The sequence below is a fragment of the Peromyscus maniculatus genome, chromosome 5 (assembly GCF_049852395.1).
Source record: "Peromyscus maniculatus bairdii isolate BWxNUB_F1_BW_parent chromosome 5, HU_Pman_BW_mat_3.1, whole genome shotgun sequence".
Classification (NCBI taxonomy): domain Eukaryota; kingdom Metazoa; phylum Chordata; class Mammalia; order Rodentia; family Cricetidae; genus Peromyscus; species Peromyscus maniculatus.
Window position 1 is genome coordinate 127,081,393 of NC_134856.1, and position 18,033 is coordinate 127,099,425.

The 18,033-nt window shown below is 45.5% G+C and overlaps 2 protein-coding genes across 3 annotated transcripts in view; both read right to left on the reverse strand.

Moving 5' to 3' along the window:
- The window catches only part of LOC143273537 (uncharacterized), a 30,518-nt gene extending 12,875 nt beyond the window's left edge, over window positions 1–17,643 (reverse strand). The window contains exons 1-4 of the mRNA XM_076573627.1: window positions 17,590–17,643; window positions 17,213–17,455; window positions 16,551–17,152; window positions 9,557–9,664 (exon numbers count right to left, since the gene is read on the reverse strand). Of these exons, the coding sequence (XP_076429742.1) occupies window positions 9,577–9,664; window positions 16,551–17,152; window positions 17,213–17,455; window positions 17,590–17,643 (987 nt within the window). The 3' untranslated portion in view covers window positions 9,557–9,576. The remainder of the gene's footprint in view (window positions 1–9,556; window positions 9,665–16,550; window positions 17,153–17,212; window positions 17,456–17,589) is intronic.
- The window catches only part of Atxn1 (ataxin 1), a 410,907-nt gene extending 392,877 nt beyond the window's left edge, over window positions 1–18,030 (reverse strand). Inside the window, exon 1 of one of the 2 annotated variants that reach the window (XM_006972835.4) lies at window positions 17,812–18,030. The gene's annotated coding sequence lies outside the window, so the exon portion shown is untranslated. The remainder of the gene's footprint in view (window positions 1–17,811) is intronic. The other variant, XM_076573259.1, reaches the window with a different exon arrangement.
- Window positions 18,031–18,033: the final 3 nt, after the last annotated feature.

Here is an 18,033-nt window from a genome sequence, read left to right on the forward strand (position 1 = left end):
GCACAATACAAACCAAAGAAATGAACAGCCCATCATATCTAAAATCTTGAACTTTTCTGTGCAACAAAAAAAGCATCGTTTGGGGCTGGAGAGAGGGCTCAGTGGTTAGTGCACACTGCGCTGCCAAGGAGCCCAAGTTCAGTTCCCAGCACTCAGGTCAGCTGATACAACCACCTGTAACTCCAGCTCCAGGGACTTCAGAGTTCTCTTTGGGCCTCTGCAGATCCCTGCACTCGAGCGCACGCGCACACGCGCACACACACACACACACACACACACACACACACACACACAGGCACACACATCATTAAAATTTCAAATAAATATTAAAAAGCATTACCACTGAAATTTAAAAATTGGGGTGTGCAATAGATATGGCAGATACGACTTTTCAGAACAAGAGTGATATCTAGAAGATGAGAAGGACTTGTTTTCACAGATTAATGCACACAGAGCTTCTCTGCTGACTGTAAGAAGGACAATTAGGAAGTAAACATAGAGATGTGCTATCTGGAGTGAGATCAAAGCAATGCAAATCTGAAACCCCAGGGGCCAGGTAAGCCCGCCAAAGAAGTAAGATGGATGAACCTCACACCCTGAGTCAGGTTGAAGCAAGATGTGTTTCTCCATCAGGAGCAGCAGGACAAACCCCTTCTCACTCAGCAGGCAGCCTCTGGGTCAGTACTCTGAGTGAAAACTCTTTCTGAGGGCAAAGATATTCATCTTGGCTTCATCGTGAGAAACAGCAGGAACAGGCTAAGTGTCCCTGTGATATGTAACTTCACATGGAACTACTGGATAGACTGCTGTACATCCCAGGAGATGACCATTTTATAGACTAGGTAGCAAATGAGACCGTTTACCATAAATGGTAAAAACCAACCAACCAAACAAAAGGTACATCTTAATTTGTCAAAATCCAGAAGACAGGGGACGGAGGGATTGGTGGCTCAGCAGGCAAAGTGATGGCAAGCCTCAGGATCCGAGTTTGATCCCTAGAACCCACATGGTGAAAGGAGAGAACCTTCTCCTGTGAGTTGTCCTCCGACCTACGAACACACACACACACACACACACACACACACACACACACACACACACACACAATAAATAAATAAGACGAACATGGCTTAAGGACTTGAATGGGGGATCCACAATTAACCATGCTGACATCACAACACCACACCCCTCCAAGGGCGGCAGATATTCTTGGGGGGGTGGGGGGAACGGACAGTCTCACCTGCTGATGACACCACTTCCATACTCGGGCAGTGAGGGAGTCCTCCCCAAGTTTCAAAGATCCAATTAGGATTCCCACTCTGTCCTGAGAGCCAAAGGGCATTGACCCTGAACCACAGTCTTCCCCTTGCTTCTCTTCTCTTCCCCTCACCTCTAAAGTGCTGTGCGTTTGCTTTTATAAGCACGAGATTCCATCCTGTGCAGTGAGGTGATATGGCCAGGGCGTGTGTCCTGCTTAGTTTCTTATGTCAGCTTGACACAAGCTAAAGTCATTTGGAAAGAGGGATCTTCAATTGAGAAAATGTCCCCACCGGATTGGCCTATGGGCAAGCCTGTGGTACATTTTCTTGACTGGTGATTGGTGAGGGAAGGCCCAGCTCATGTGAGTGGTATCACCCCTGGGCTGGTGGTTTAGGTGCTGAAAAAACAAAAACAAAAACAAAACAAACAAACAAAAACCAGCATGAGTAAGCCTTGGGAACAAGCCAGTAAGCATCACTCCTCCATGGTCTCTCTCCAGTTCCTGCCTCCAGGTTACTGCCTTGAATTCCTGCCCTGACTGCCCTCAGTGATGGAGTATATGACCCAAGAGTTGTGAGTGACATAAACTATTTCCTCCCCAAGTTGCTTTGTCATGGTGTTTTATCATAGCAATAGAAAGCCTAACTAAGACAGCATGCTTATCATGCCAACAATCCCCTGAGACAGATGAGGAATTTGGGGGTCACAGATTTAAGAGATGCGACAGGGCCACACAACCACAGACCTGCAGTTAAAATCCAAAGACTCGGCTTCCACACACAAGGACGTAGGTATTCAAAAAGCTCCCAAATGTCACCTCTCCCATTTGCATTCACCCGCCTAAAGAAACTATTAATAATTGCGATACATCTCGAGGCATTGCATGAGCTGCTTATAAATGAACTAACAAGGCGAGGTTGAATTGCACATGCTAATTGGAAGAGTCAAGGCAGAAGAGCAAAAGAACTACCTAGGGACTCCCACCTGCACCTGCAGGTAAAACCAAATGACATAAAAAAAAAATGTCTACTCACAAATGAAAAGCAGGGTATGGCCCTAGATACCGACACTCAGATCCAAGTTCCAGCATGACTCTTGGAAGAAATAATGCCACAATTAGCTGGAAGATTCCTTCTAGTTATAACACATTCCACCTCCTGAGAGGGCTCTTGTTAAACACACACACACACACACACACACACACACACACACACACAGGAAGCTATTGCAGTATGAAACTAATATAGATGTGGTGATAAATGATTGTCGGTACCACTTATGACTTACTCTCTAAATAATGACATAATAATAGCTAAAATATAAACTCTAATTAAATACCAAACCTAACAAAGTCAAACAACAGCAAATGATGTTTGACAGAGCAAAGGTCTTAGGGGAGGTGAGGGGAAGAATTATAATAAAATCTCAGAACTTGGCTGAGGAGAGAGAGGGCTCCATTGGTAAAGTACCTGATACATGAGTATGAGGACTTGAGTTTGGGTCTTCATCACCCACAATCACACCAAGACACAAACAAACAAAGAAACAAAAAACCCCTGGACATTGTGGTGTAATTCTAGAAGTGAGCGTGCGCGTGCGTGCGTGCGTGCGTGCGTGCGTGCGTGTGTGTGTGTGTGTGTGTGTGTGTGTGTGAGAGAGAGAGAGGGGGGGGAGGGGGGAGTAGGTGGGGAGAGAGAGAGAGAGGGAGGCAGGCAGGTGGATCTCCAAAGCTTGCAGGCCAGCCAGTCTAGCTGACAGGTAAGAGACTCTGTCTCCAAAATTAAAATGGAAAGCAATACAAAAAGACACTCAATGTTGACCTCTGGCCCCCTGCACACACAAAATCACAGAACTATACAATGTCAGCAAAAGAAAAGGCCCATGATACCACTTCTTTCCATTTCTCAGAGACGGGGAAGCAAGTTTTAAAGGTAAGCCTTCCCTCTGATCTAGCAATAAGACAAACCAGAGACTGAGCCCCCAGGCTAGCAGTGGAACAGATTTCTCCCCCACCCCCGCCCCGCTCTGAATGCTATGTGTTGGAAAGCTATTCCACTCCAAGTCGTATTTTTAAAACAGCATTAAACATTCTATAAATATTAAATTCCTTTTTAATAATTTTCTAATGCACAGGGGCATATTTGAAGAAAGGGGACCTGGTTTTGATTCTTTTTGGAAAACAGAACACTGCCCGGGAGTTTAACCTAGTATTGAGTGAAATATTAACAGGCCATATAATGGTTTCAGTGTTTCTTCAGGAAAGCCAAACGGAATTCAAAAGGCATATCCCCCGGGCCTTCGGCGGTCGGCCTTCTGGAGCGCACAGTCAACTCCACGGTCTATTCCACAAGCCCATCACTGTTAAGTAACTCATCAGCAAATAGAGGAAATTACCGAAGGGGATTTGCCAAGCAATTAGTCCTCTGAAGCAGATGACATACAACTGTTCAGGGGAGGAGCTTCCCAGCTAGTCATATGTCAGACTCGGAGCCTAGTAATCTGTAAATAAAAATGCACGGTGCGCGGTTACAGCTGTGATGGAGGCTGGAGCTGCCAGCCAAGCTCGTCAGCAGTCAATCTCAAGTCATTTCCTTCATGCATGTTTGTAAAGGGAGTGGCATTGCCACTGCAGATTAAAAAAAAATCCCCGGTAAATTTCACCCAACATCCAAAAGACACTCAGGCTGCCTACACATCACCTGGACACAAACTAGCTAAGAGTCACCGGCTGATGGAGACCACAGGCAAGGCCAGGAAAGACAACAGCACCATGGGCCACGAGCCCTGCACTCCTGTGTGGCCATTTGGCCACAGCTGACCGCCTCTGGCCGAGTTTTGTTCTTAGAGTGTGCCCCGAGTGACGCTCCACCACCTATCACACTGGAGAGCTAAATCGCTCCTATCTGCCAAGTCGTGGAAACTAAGCAATGACCCAGTGAAGCTCTCAGGAGTCAAAAGTTCAGCAGCTCCCTGGGACTCGGCGTTGAACATCTGGAGCTGACTTAAGCCAGTCCCCCAGAGCAGATAAGCAGAGTGCCACTGTCATCATTTTCTTCAATTAATAATTATCGAAAGTGCGTAGGAATCTTGGGGCCGCAGGGGGAAGAAAAGGAAGAAATGCTACAAAGACAGCCTGAATCAGAAGCTCACGGGAGTCTCTGATCAAAGGGGCAGGTGTGGGAATGAGGCCTCAGAACGGCCCCTGATACTGGTTCCCGAGAATACACTGTGCCTTCCGTATCTAAGTGTGAGCTTCTTAACATAGAAAGGACTTGGGGCTTGAGGGTGATTCAGAGCCAAGGTGAGGAGTTCAAGCTAACTTAATTCCTGGCAAAAGTGGGCGCTTACCCACTGTTGTGCCAGTTTCTACATCCAGGGCATAGATATAACCACAGCGTCTACCACATATGAGAGTATTGACAATTAAATGACTTCGTGTTCAAAACGGCAACTGTAAACTACTTTTCACTGTTTTCCCATTAGGGGGCCTCATCCTCTACCCTGGATGCTCATGAAAGGTGGAAAAGCCCCAGCAAGGGTTCCTGGGGCTCGCTGACTCCAGACAGCCTCACTGATCAGTGAGAGTCCCTGTTGCAATGAACAACAGCACGTGAGGAAGGACATCTGAGTTTGACATCTATCCTCCATACCTCACAAACATACATGTGCACCCAAACACACATGCAAAGAACTTCGCGTTTTTAAATATTACTATTTATGTATTTAATATTTTCATTCTTAGCCACTTGAGGGCAATACAAAGAGTTCATGTAAGTAACTCAGACAAAAAAAAACTTGAAATAATCCTCAGGTTTTTCCTAATTTTATGTAAATAGGTTGCTCATTAACACCAAGACAACTTCCACTGGTCCCCTGCACTGTGTGCCATGGACTCTTAGGCTAACTTTCTCCCCAGAACTAAGGCTTAACACTGATATTTTTTTCAACAGGATTTCAAGTAGCCCAAGCTTGCTCAGATTTACTGTGTAGCTGAGACTGGCCTTGAACTCCTGACCTGCCTGCTTCTGCTCCTAAGTGCTAGGCCTACGGGAATACACAACCATGCTCAGCTCAATTCCAAATTTCTTTATCTTCTATAGGGTATTAAGTGAAAAGCCAATTTGTTAAAGAGCTATGTCTGGCATCTTAGGATTTTCATACATAAAGATCCATGTCTATCTCTTTGTGTGTGTGTGTGTGTGTGTGTGTGTGTGTGTGTGTGTGTGTGTGTGTGTGTGTATTTTTTCTCACATTCACAAGAACCTATAGAAAGCCTCCAGGAAATCTTCAAAAGTTATGAAGTTACACCCATACTAATATGATTTATCAAAAGTACAGTAACTGAATTGCCACAAATGAACAATGGCTAAGTTGTTAAGTGGCTGGCACAATAAGATTCACGCCTGTCACATGAGGAGACTCAATCAACAGTAGAAAAGATCAAAGAAATGCTAGAATTGTTATTAACAGGGACAGGGGCTCCATGGAAAGTCTTCAGCAAACCGCTTAGAGGGAAGTAAAAGAGGCATTTGTTTTACGTGGAAAAGCGACGGCATGGGCTGAGTGTCAAAAGCGCCCTTCGTTTTCATACACACGCATATTAGAGCTAGCTAAAATTAGCTCAAGTTCCTATTTTATAAAGGAATAACTGTTTCAACAAGATTTCATGGCATTCAGTTGAACACAGACTTTCTAGGGTTCCGGAGCTCTAACAGAAGAATCTCTCTCCACGATCCACCCTTGCATCAACCCGATCCCTCCATGATCCACCGATCCACCCCTGCATCAAGCCGAGCCCTCCTGCCACCCCAGCTTTTGAAGAACTGGCAAACAAAGGCTGTGCCATGCCAACACTCCAGCTCCCCTTCTCACGGCCTCTTACCTTCACCCTATGCATTCCATGCCAGCTCCTGCGTCCTTAGTCACGCCTTTTGTGTGTCCACCCCTTTGCCAGGCACAGGACCCCAAAGGCCAAATTCAAAAACCTTTTTCTGTCAGCGGCGCTTCCAAACTGCTCTTCGGACCGACTTCTCAGCTATTCCCATACCCCTGCCAGTCTCCTCGACCCGGGAAACTCAGAAGTACCCCCAGCTTCAGCCACAGTTGCCCAGCCTACATTCTACATACAAGCAAGCATTCGCTTGTTGTTCCAGCCCCTTGCAAGACTTTCCTCTGCCTCCCTCCATCTCTTCCCACAGAAGTGCAATCCAGCCTTCCGAGACCCAATCACATGATCCTCCTCCTACAGCCTTTCCTGAACTCCCACCACCCTTTTGAATTCCTTCCGGGTCAGAACGTACCCCTTAGTAAGTACAACCCAACCTTTTCAGCTTTGTTAGCTAATTCGGTGCATTCCTTCTTTCTCATGCCTGGTCACGAAGAATGTATAATCTCCGGGAGCTCTTACTCACTTTCTTGTCCACAGCACCATGAAGTAGTTAAAAAAAAATACACAAGGAGTGTATGAATGAATCACTTCTTTACATAGATAGTAACTGTGAATAAGTTAGGTCATAACTTGCTAGGCTGCATCATATTTATAAAAAAAAAAACAAGAGCCAGAAATAATAACCCAGACTTTCATTTAAAAGAATAACTTGAATGTATCAGAGTACAACATGATACTCTCTCCCTGCCCACATCCAGCCATCAATTGTGAGGACCATAATGAGGCCATTATGTATGCAAAATGCTTAGATAACGCATATACGTTTCTTTTCTATGCAATCACAGAAAATGTCAAGGGACTAATGTTCAAGATGACACTGCACTATTTCGTCAACAAGATTATGAGTATCCATGACACTTCGACTTAGTTATGAGGCCAGAAACCCCCAAATCTCAATAAGCAGGCCATGCTGCCCAAGATAAGACTCCTGGCAGCCTGTCTCGTTTGCAAGAAAATTCTTGAGATTATTTTGTTATAGATAACGACTCTCTTCAAATACCACAGGTTTTAAAAAGAAAAGAACACCTCACCCCCACATGCACCTGAACCATACCTCCTAAAAGGTCAATGTGAGGATTATCTGCCTGGCAAAATACACGTATTAAACATGTTCCCCCTGAAGAGGGAGAACAACAGTATGACACCCCACCCTGCCCATTAGCAGACACCTGCAGATCTGAAGAGGCTTGCCCTTACAATAGCCAGACATCATTCTACGTCCATTTGAACAGAGTCTCTCAAGTCCACAGCCAATAAAACAGAAAGAAGCCATTTGCATAATTCAAAAGAATCCAGTGCTGTGGCGTAGCAATGCCCTCCATTCTCTGCTTTGCCCGACAGAGGACTCTTAGATTCTTTCTTTCTTTCCTTCTTTCCTTCTTTCTTTCTTTCTTTCTTTCTTTCTTTCTTTCTTTCTTTCTTTCTTTCTTTCTTTCTTTCTTTCTTTCTTTCTTTCTTTCTTTCTGTCTGGGGAACTGAACCCAGGGTTTCACACATGCTAGTCAAGTGCTTGCCCATTGAGCTATATTCCCAGACTTTCAGCTACCCTTTCTAAGGCTTAAACTTAATTGTTAGTCAGGCCTTGTTTTTGTTTTTGTTTTTTTTTTAATTCAAACTACAAATAATTCCACATATGCATGGTATTCATCAGTTTATCTTACTGCAATTCAAAAAAATATGCATTCTATCAGTTAGCATACATTCAGAATTTAAAATTCAGAAAAATAAATAGAACCCTATTGGCTACGTAGAACCACAAATGCCTACAGGGTTGGTCCAAAGGCCAAGGTCTAGGTATATTTACTCGTTCCTAGTCATGTATGGTTCAGGAGCGGGCATGGAAAAACAAGATCATTGCAATCCCACTGTCTAGAGATAAGACATGTGCTAACAATGATAGCTTATGTGAATAGGTCACAAGCCATATACCAGGCACATTCAAGCCACACACACGCATTTTTATTTCATTCCATCCTCACAGTAGCCTTCTGTTGTCCCCATCTTTCAGGAAGAAACTGAGGCATGAACAGGATAGAGGCGTGTGCATAATCAGAGTAGACATCTTGAGATTTGAAGTCCAAATACTCTGACTAGTGTCAGAGCTTCGGGCTGTTATCTCAAGAGGCCATGGAGTTTGTACTTAGCTTAAAATAAACTGGTTCTGAGGTGTAAACACAGAAAACTGGAGAATTTGCTTGGGAGTTTTATTTTGTTTTGCTTTTTGAGAAGGGTCTCAGGCTGTCTCCTGAGCTATTCTGGAACTCACTACGCAGCTGAAGTTAGCCTCAAACTCTGGGCACCCCTTCTACCTCGGTTCTCCCTATCAAGTGCTATGATTACAGACATGAGCCACCATGCCCGGCTCCACAGGGTCATTTTTTAAATGAACACTTTTGGTAAAGCCAGTATCTACCTCTTGATGAATGGATTTTGATGTTCTCAATTTGGGGTATGTGGTTTGGTAAAAGCGCCTTCTGCTTCTTACCAAGAAAGGAAACAGGAAAGTTCCAGAAACACTTCCTTCATTCCAGGAGACCAGCGGGGAACATTCTGATTCAGGAGGTCTAGGGTGGAGCCCCAAATTCTGTTTGAAACTCTCTGAGTGAGTCTGTTGCCCAGCCATCCTTTGGAACGTCTGAGGTTGCCTGGCCTCACGGCTTCAAGGCAGCTGGAAATCAATCTTCTGTTTCTATTTCACAACCTCCCCCCTGGGTTATGTACAATAGTGTCCACAAGCCCTTCCAGCCCCACGTCCTAGCCGAATTCCATTCTCTCCAGATTTCACAGAAGGGCACTGGCCTTCTGTCTGCTTTTTAAGAGAGAACCATGAGTCAACAGTCCTTGCTTACACACTGTTTCGAGACTCTCTCAGCCAGAAAAATTTACTGTATGTGAGGAAATCAGGAAGTTGTAAAATCCAAACAGACACAAAGAGACTCAAGATTCAACAACTCCTGGCTGCCACTGACCCAACAAACAGTTCTCTGTCTCCTTGCAAACATATCATACCACAGTAAGAACCTAAGATGGAGAACCGAGACTCAGGGGAGATGGCAGCTTAGTGTTCTTAACTGACTTAAGGACAAGTGACAGGGAAAATAATCAGGCACAAGCCCCAGGCAGCAATCATTACCGATTCAATGCAAATTTCCTCATGAACCAAATAGACCACAACCATAGATGCTTTCATCCAAGTTTTACACACACACACACACACACAGTGGGCAATTTCCCATACACCATGGTTGTGAAGAAAATTCGATTTCACTGTTAACAGAGTACAGGGCTGGTGAGCAACCATCCCAAGGCAGACTTATCCTCAGATAAAAAATATCATAAAACTCTCACCTGACATTTGAGGCAGTTCCCTACAGAGGGAGTCGAAGAGGAGACTGTTGGACAAAGATGACAGACAGATCTGCAGCTTGAACGGACTGCCCTGGTGACTTGATGCTTCTACAGTGGTCCAGAAAGTGCAGGAGAAGAAATCCAAGGTGAAAGAGCACAAAGGAACAAGAGAAACAAAAAAAAAAGAATAAACTGCTTTAAAAAGAGGTCTACCTTGAGGTGTAGGCACTGAAAAACAGTCTTAAAAAACAAAATTTTGAATTTTGTTCTAAAAGAGTTACACAGAGAGCAGTCAGCTCAAGGCAGGTCTGGTTTTATTCCACGGGGCTCAGGGGAGCCAACACATGAAATCTAGGCCATCTCTTCAGCCAAATGAAAACCTTGGTCTCCGTGTTTGCGACAGCCACTGTCGCTTTCCTCAATAAATAAGCATGCCAGTCATCACAAATAGCATCAGGTAGAAATGGGCATGGACGGAATAACAATTGGGCCAAAAGCCTAATTTTAATCTAGTATACATTATCTATCCACATGCAACTTGAAAGACGATCATGACAGAACACCACTATTAGCATATTAGTCCAGGTGAGTGGAAAATCAAAGGCAGCGGGAAGTAAGGTTGCATTTTGAGAAAAGCCTCAGGTAGCCCAGGCTGATCCCAAACTTGCTATGTAGCTGAGGATGACCCTGAACTTCAGATCATCCTGCCTCCAACTCACAAGTGCTGGGAATACAGGCACGTGCCACCAGGTCCAGTTTATGCAATCTATGGCATCCACCTGACAGCTTTGTGCACGGTAGACAAGCACTCTTACCAACTGAGGTACGTGCCCAGCTCAAATTTGAAATCATGTAGTTATTGAACAGGCAATGCCTTCACTTTCATTTTGCCCCAATAGTGAATCAAAGTTACCCACTATGTGATGAATTCGTGAATGGATAAATGAAAGAAGAAATGAATGAATCTTCCTGGATCTTGGTGCTTGTGAGATAATGTTGTGAATTACAATGTGTGCACAGAAACAGAAGAAGTAGAGAGCTTGATCCTCTAGCATACTTTTTAGCCTTAGCCATTAAAATTATATACTTAAGTGATGGGGATATCCAATTAACCAGATTACACCAAAAGAACCAGCCATGCTGTTGGGATTTAAAAAAAAAAAAAATCCCCTCAACTAAGTGAATGCTGGACTGGTTTTCAGTCAGATCGCAGGAGCTGCGCTGCGTGTGTTGTTTAGGCTGATTTTAAATTTAGTCTGGATTTCCTAAGCTCACGCCAGGTAACAGTAGGAAGGAGAAGGCCCAGAATTATATTGGGTGTCAGAAAGAAACTATTCTGGAACTATGAATATGATCTCCAATGTGAGTAATCTGTAAACAGGTAAGGAAGCCAATTATCCTTGGGTACATGGCAACTTATTTCAGTAGTCATAATTATTTTCAACCATACACACTCGCTATTTTTAAGAGCACAGCCCAGCTGGAAAGGAAAATAACTTCCACTTCTTTCCAGCACTTTGCAAAGTAATGAATAGTAGCCAGAGTATCCTTCCTTCTAACGAATCCATTCACCACCGATTTATCGAAGCATCTATTACGTGCCTGGGACTGCTCTGCAAAAGAAGTTTTTAACAGTCCTCCATTTCCTCGTGTAATCTGTGTACAGGGAGAAAAGCTGAAGTGGACTATAGTGTTCTTACAAAAAGAAAATAAGACACCATCCTTCCACCACCGAGAAGGCTGTGGATACAAACGGCGACTGAGTTCAACAGGAGTTCACCAAATTCTATTTCATCTCAGCGCAGCATTTATTTTAAGGACAAGGGAAGTCTTGATTTTTATCTGGTAACATTTCAGAAGAAGCTCAAAATACTTAATAATCACTTTCCCAGAAGCTGCAGGTACCGGGGACTTGCGTTTGCTTGTATATGGATTTGTGTGTCCACAGGGCCCTGTTTACACATCACCCGGCGGCAGATAAGGCTTGCTAGAGTCCAAACTACAGTCTCCTCCCACTCTGCTGAAGTGCACAGAACAGTCAAATATGATGCAAATGCTGTCAAATATTAATTTACTCTAGCACTGGCATGCTTCCTTCTTTCAAAAAGCATTTGTCCCCAGCCAGAGTAATAAAGAGTTATTTACTTGTGTATCCCATCAAAGGAAAGAAACATGAGAATAAAGTCAAGGCCACATGAACTCACTGTAAAAACACACAAACAATAAGCAAGACAGTAAATGATGGAACATTTGTATACAATGACACACTGAAATTGGAATCTTTAGTATTTCAAAAGCACATGTCAGAGAAACACAATACTACTAATGGTAGACGATTACCAAGCAAGATGGCCTAAATAACTAAAAATGTGATGGTATACAAACACCAAGAGGTAACACAGGATCAGGCGCAGGGCCAAGGGCACGAAGAAAGAAAGTTTGCCATCTATGGTGGCAAGAAAATTCCTTCTCTTTCTGCAAGAAGCATACATGCTTACAGGTTGGCAGCTGTAATCACCACTAAAAATATCTGATAAATACATCACTCTAAACCTGTCACGCTTAAAGGCCACATCGGCGGCAGCAGGATGAGTCCTTCTGAGACGCAATGATGCCCTGCAACCAGGGGAATACCTACCCTCTAAGCCCTGAGTCTTATTACACCATGAGTTTTCTGAAAAGGGGTTTTCATGTCGAATACAATTTTGCCACATGATGGCAATTATCATTGCATTTTCATTACCCCACAAATGGTATGCATTAAGAGTTACAGAAAAATCAATGAAACACGTCTGCTAACATCAAATATGCCAAACAAAGGGGGCCGTGAGTTGCTTTGTCTATAATAGTTCTAAACATGTTTTAGTACATGTGGGATAGTAGTAACAGGGAGCATAAGCATTTATAGTAAATTATCCTAAAGGGTTCAGGTTTATAAGGACTATAAAATATGCCATTGTGCCGATTAAATTCAAAAATGCTTATAAATAAAATTGGGAAAGGAAAATAAAAAATGTCATTTCTGCAAATAAAGATAAATTACCACATAGCATTCCTTTTTTTCCGTAATTTTTAAGTATTTATTTTTTTTAAAAAGCCTCAATTCAATTCTAACTCTTTCAGCCAATATTTTTTCACTTATGTAAAGCTAGCATCCTGTACAGGCATCATCGTCGTCGTCGTCGAACTGCTCACAGAAAATTGGAATGAGTAAATTTATTTTACTAAACTAAATTAAATGCAACCGAAATAGGATTGCTGATGACTCAGAAATTCAAATCTTAAACAACAAACAAAAGTAAAACTATATGTTAGTCCTTAGGCAGAAATTGTGGCCTCTGATGCCATCGGCACAATGGTTGTTTTTCACAAACATTTAGCAAAATAAGAAGGGCCGCTTCTATTCTCAGGTTGGAAGTATGACCAAGAGGATCGAAATCTGTTCTTTGAAGCAATTAAATTACACAAACCTAACTCTCTTAGAAGCCAATCATTCAGACTTGCGTGCTACTCTGAAAATACAGAGCCCGGGAAGTCAGTCAACCCCTAAAAATGACAGACTGAAAAGAGAAGGCTCTTTTCATATGCGAGTATTTAAGCTTTTCTCGAGTCTAAATTACGTGTTGCAGATGACTACAGTTCAAAGAAATCAACATTGACTCCTACATTCAACTGCTTACGTGAGCTCTGGCTTTTAGCAAAGTATATTTATTGACTAACTCCTAATAGGAAGCCTAGCAAGCTGGCACAGTCTATTAGTCAGTAGAAGCTGTCGTCCAAGGTATGTGCAGGAGCAAAATCCTCTTGACATTTCAGGATGGGAGAGAAAACAAGGTCACATTATACAAAAGGAATGTGAATCCTTGAACTCTCTAATGGCAAGAAACCCTAGGAGCCTTAAGAGTGTTGACCATCATTTTAGCAATCTCTTCACACTGGAGGGTCCTGGGACTCTAGGCAACGGAAACTACTGACCATCTTTAGCTATTTGATGTGTAATCTGATGGCTCAAGAGTTTTTCTTTAATCGTTCTCTCAAAGCCAACTGAGAGGCCTGAAGTCTCTCTATGCTATTTCTAACAAAATATCACTGCTGTCCAAAACCTTTTAAAACGAAAGTGGTGGTGGGGGGGTCCAGTTCTCAATCAAGTACAGACACTTCTCATATTTATTTTAGCAAGCATTCATTTGTACACTGAAAAACACACGCACACATTTAATTGCAAGTAAAGCCATTCTCTGTTGCAAATAGCATCGAGGGCCTCCAAGGCATGCGTAAAACTTAAAACCTCTGTCCTCTATTTTAGACTCTGGCTTCACATGAATTTACCTCTCAGAAATAATAGCTCATTTTAACCACACTGATGCTTCACTGGACCAGGCCACAATAATGTAGCAACCACATAAACTCTGTAACCAGGGGAAACTCATAAACCCCCTGTGAGGAGAATTGAGCAATTATTCCCATCTTGGCCCTGGAGAGGTAGGAGGTGTGTGTGTGTGTGTGTGTGTGTGTGTGTGTGTGTGTGTGTGTGTGTGTGTGTGTGTGTGTGTTAGGGAGGTTCTGTGTGTCTTTCTTTCTTCTATTTTAACCGATTTAGCTACTTGGCCTTAAAACTATAAACTGACTGGCAAGGTCACAACTAAATCATGACACACTCAAAGTTACTAAACCATTCCCCTTCATTTGGGCCGTCTGAACAGTGCCAGACTCCAGCAACTAAAGCTACTTTTCTGTTATCTTTTCAGTCATAATATAATTTTTCTGGCCTTAGCAGGCTTAAGGTGGTACTGGAATGCCAACACTGGCCTAAAGCTCTCTAAATGTTTCTTAAATTATATCCTAAAGTACGGTACACACAGTTTACTGTGCAAAATTCCAGGCATGATACTGGCTTGCAGCATCTCTAACTTAACTGCAAATATATCTTTAATTACTACTGACGATCATCAAAGATCAGGAGCAAAAGATCCAAATGAAGAAAAGTAACATTCAGAATGCCTGCCTACTGCCAATGTCCCTTTTTATAATGTGGGCTGTCAAGATTTAAAATGTGACCGTGGGGAATACGCTTTCCAAAGGAGCCACCTCCTCTTAGGAAGCCACCTAGAAAGCCAGGCAGCATTGTCAGCAATTTCAATTCTAAAGCATGGGTGTGCTCTCCTCTCACACTTGAAAGGGTTAAGTGCCTGCAAGGCCAAAGGCTCTGGACTGCAAAAGAAATGTTGCTTTAGTCAGCTCTGAAAGGTCTCTAGCAAGTATCAAATACTTGTTGATCTGCTCACAATAAACACCAGCAGGACTGTCAGGCTCCTTTCACTGTCTGGGGAGATGCATTTACATATTGTACCCAGTAGGAACAGTGTGTTGGTTTCCTTTAGAAAAGCTGAGTAGCTAGAAGCCTCATTCAGTATCTCCTGCTCAAAGGACTGAAAGAAGATGCGATTGAAATGGTGAAGTCTCTCCTCTCTGGTTCGGGCAGCTCAAATACTGTGCATAAAACACTTCGAGTAGTTCAGGCAAACCCACCTGAATGGACCGAGGAACACTGTCTGTTGCCATGGCAGCCTGATCTAATTACATGAGTGATCAGGGCCAGAGTAAGTGTACAGAAAACTAACACCACTGACAGTATCTGTATGATGAGAGAGGCAGACAGGCAGGAGGCTTTTCAGCCTTGGCATTATGTGGAAGGTGGCATTCAAGTCCATTTATTTGCAAAGCTGCGAAAATATTGACTGATGCATGGCCAGTTAGAGGACAATCAGAGGAGATTAAATGCCACAGCTAAACTGTTATGGTGCAATCCCTTTCCAAGAGTTTGTGCGCATGTTTTTCTTCTCCTTGGTGGCTATCTCTAGCTTCCGCTGGCATAAGCTTCATTCAAAATAAAATAAAAATAAATTCTCAGCTATCGAACTATCTTGGCTACCCACCCATCATCACGAAACCAGAGGGTGGGCTTAACTAGGGCTTCTAGGAACAGTAGGGCTCTTCAAAAAGCCACACAGAAATAGCTTAGGAAACACTATTGAAAAAGTAACCAGCTGTGCCTAAAAATAAGCAGCATGTAACGACCTTGTTGTGTGCGATCTATAGCAATGATGTTTAAATATTAAGAAGACCTTGCATTATAAAACAGAAATGTCACTGAGATGAGACTACTAGATTGCTAAGGGAAACATATTGCACACACACACACACACACACACACACACACACACACACACACACACATATTCCCCTGCATGCTAGGTAGGAGATGAGGTGAGAACTCTACTAAGGCATTACTTTGTATTCTGTAGGTGGTGTGGGGTCTTCTAATTTTACTAATTGTATCCTGTGGCTCTCTGAGGAGCTAAGAAATCTCTTCGGGGACAGAACGAGTTTGGAGGAGTTCCTACTGCACAACATACGGTAAACAAAATAAAAATAGCTTGCCTTTCTTGTTAGCCACATAGCGCATTATATAACCAGCTTCCGACTGGCTTTTTTTTTTTCCGCCCTTACTACTCTTCAGCAATTTCCCAACCTTCCCAAGTATTTATATTACCCTCTTATCTGTAGGATTATACAGAAAGAAAGCAAAACAAAACAGGACAGCTATGGGATCGAACTGAACTCCACAGTCTTAACACCCTGATTTTTTTTTTTTTTTTTTTTTTTTTTTTTTTTTTTGGCGGAGTCTAGATCACCATCCTACTTCCACCCCCCACCACTAAGGTCCTTGCTTAGTCTCCCTAGAAAACCTGGTTTCACCGATTCCAGTCAGCTCTCTACGTGGTCTGAAATAAAATGAAAGCGCACAAGCCACAGAGTTGAAGGAGGTGGCTAACGAGAGGTCGAGGCGCTGCAGAGTCAGCCAAGGGACCACCGTGGAGCCCCATCCCCATCGCGAAGGCCCTGGCCCCCGCCCGGAGCGAGAACACACGCGCACACACACGCACCTACACACTCACATGCACTCACTCCCTCCTCTCCGACCCCGCCTCACCTCTCGCTCCGCCCGTCCGGCCCCTTCCCTGCCCCCTGCGGGACCGGCCTGCGTGCTCCGCTGCAACCACGTAGGAGGCGGCGGCGGCGGCAGCCCCGGCAGTGGCGGCGTCTCGGGGCCCCGAGTGAACGAGCCGCGGGGCTCCGGGGCGCATCCCAATCCCCGCAGCGCCTCCTCCGCCGCCGCCTCCTCCTTCCCCTCCTCCCATCTTCATTCACCCTCCCTGCCGCCGCGCAGCCGAGCAGTCCCGGCGCAGGGCAGAGCCCGCAGCTCCTCCGCTGCTGCCTCGGGCTCCGGCGGGGACGCCGGGCCGGGCCGGGGCGCTCGCGGGCTCCCGGCTCCGGCAGCGGCGGCGGCGGCGGCGGCGGCGGCGGCGGCGGCGGCTGCTGCTGCTCTGGATCAGGAAGCGACCGCACCAACAGGGCGGCGGTGGCGGCTGCAGCCAGGGCCTGTCCCCGCCGCCACTCCCGCTGCGCTCCGATAGCCGGCGCGCCCCTGCCCCCTGCGCCGCCACCTCTCCGCTTCCCCAGGCCGTGCGCAAAGTCCCCGGCCCCAAAAGGCTGGCCTGGGCGGGGAGACCCCAGTCTTGGGGTCGCTTCTCTCTAGCTAGGCGACCCCAGGCGGGGAAGCCCAGCCCTCCCACGAGCCCCCGCGGCGCTCACTGCCCCCTCCCGGGAGGGGGAATTTGCAAGAGCGAAGAGGGCAGCGCGACCCTCAGCCGCTGCCGCCTCCCCCTGCGCCACCGGGAGGGAGGAGGACAGGGCTCTTTGCGCTCGCCGCCGCCGGGCCAGCAGCAGCCTAAGCGGGGCGCCGCTGCTCTCCCCACCCGCGCCCCTCGCCCGGGCGCGCCCCCTCTCCTGGGGGCCGCCCACCCGGTCCCTGGCTGCTCCCCTTGCCCGCCGCTCCTGCGCCCAGAGTGGGGTCCCGAGCCGGGAGGCTGGAGCCCGGCACGGGTGTATGTACACACACTCACACACACGCGTGCGCGCGCGCGCGAACACACACACACACACACACACACACACACACACACACACACCACGACGCGTCGGTTTCCTTCGCTCCTCTTCCAGCTGTTTTCCTTGCAGCCCATTGAGACTGGGGGAGGGGGGTGTATGCTGGATGTTCTTTGGCCCCTCTCCGGAGAGAGCGGATTGGGGTGAGGGAGGGGATAATTTTAATCTAAATCGGGGGAGGGGGGAGAGGAGGAGGGGGGAGGGGGAGAGAAAGAATCAGAGGAGGAAAAAAAATAGCCACTTACTGTAAAGTGTAAATGGATCTGGGGTTGCGTGGGGAAGGGGGGACAGAGGGAGAGACACAGTGTCCTGCGGCTGCTGTAGCTCTAGCTGCGGCTCCACAGGGCTTGTTTTGGATCCCCCTGCAGTGAAACAGGTCCTGTACGGCTCCGCCACTGTAGTAGAAATGATGTCTGCGGTATACTCTGCTCTCTCCTCCTCCTCCTCCTCCCCCCTCCCCTCCCTCC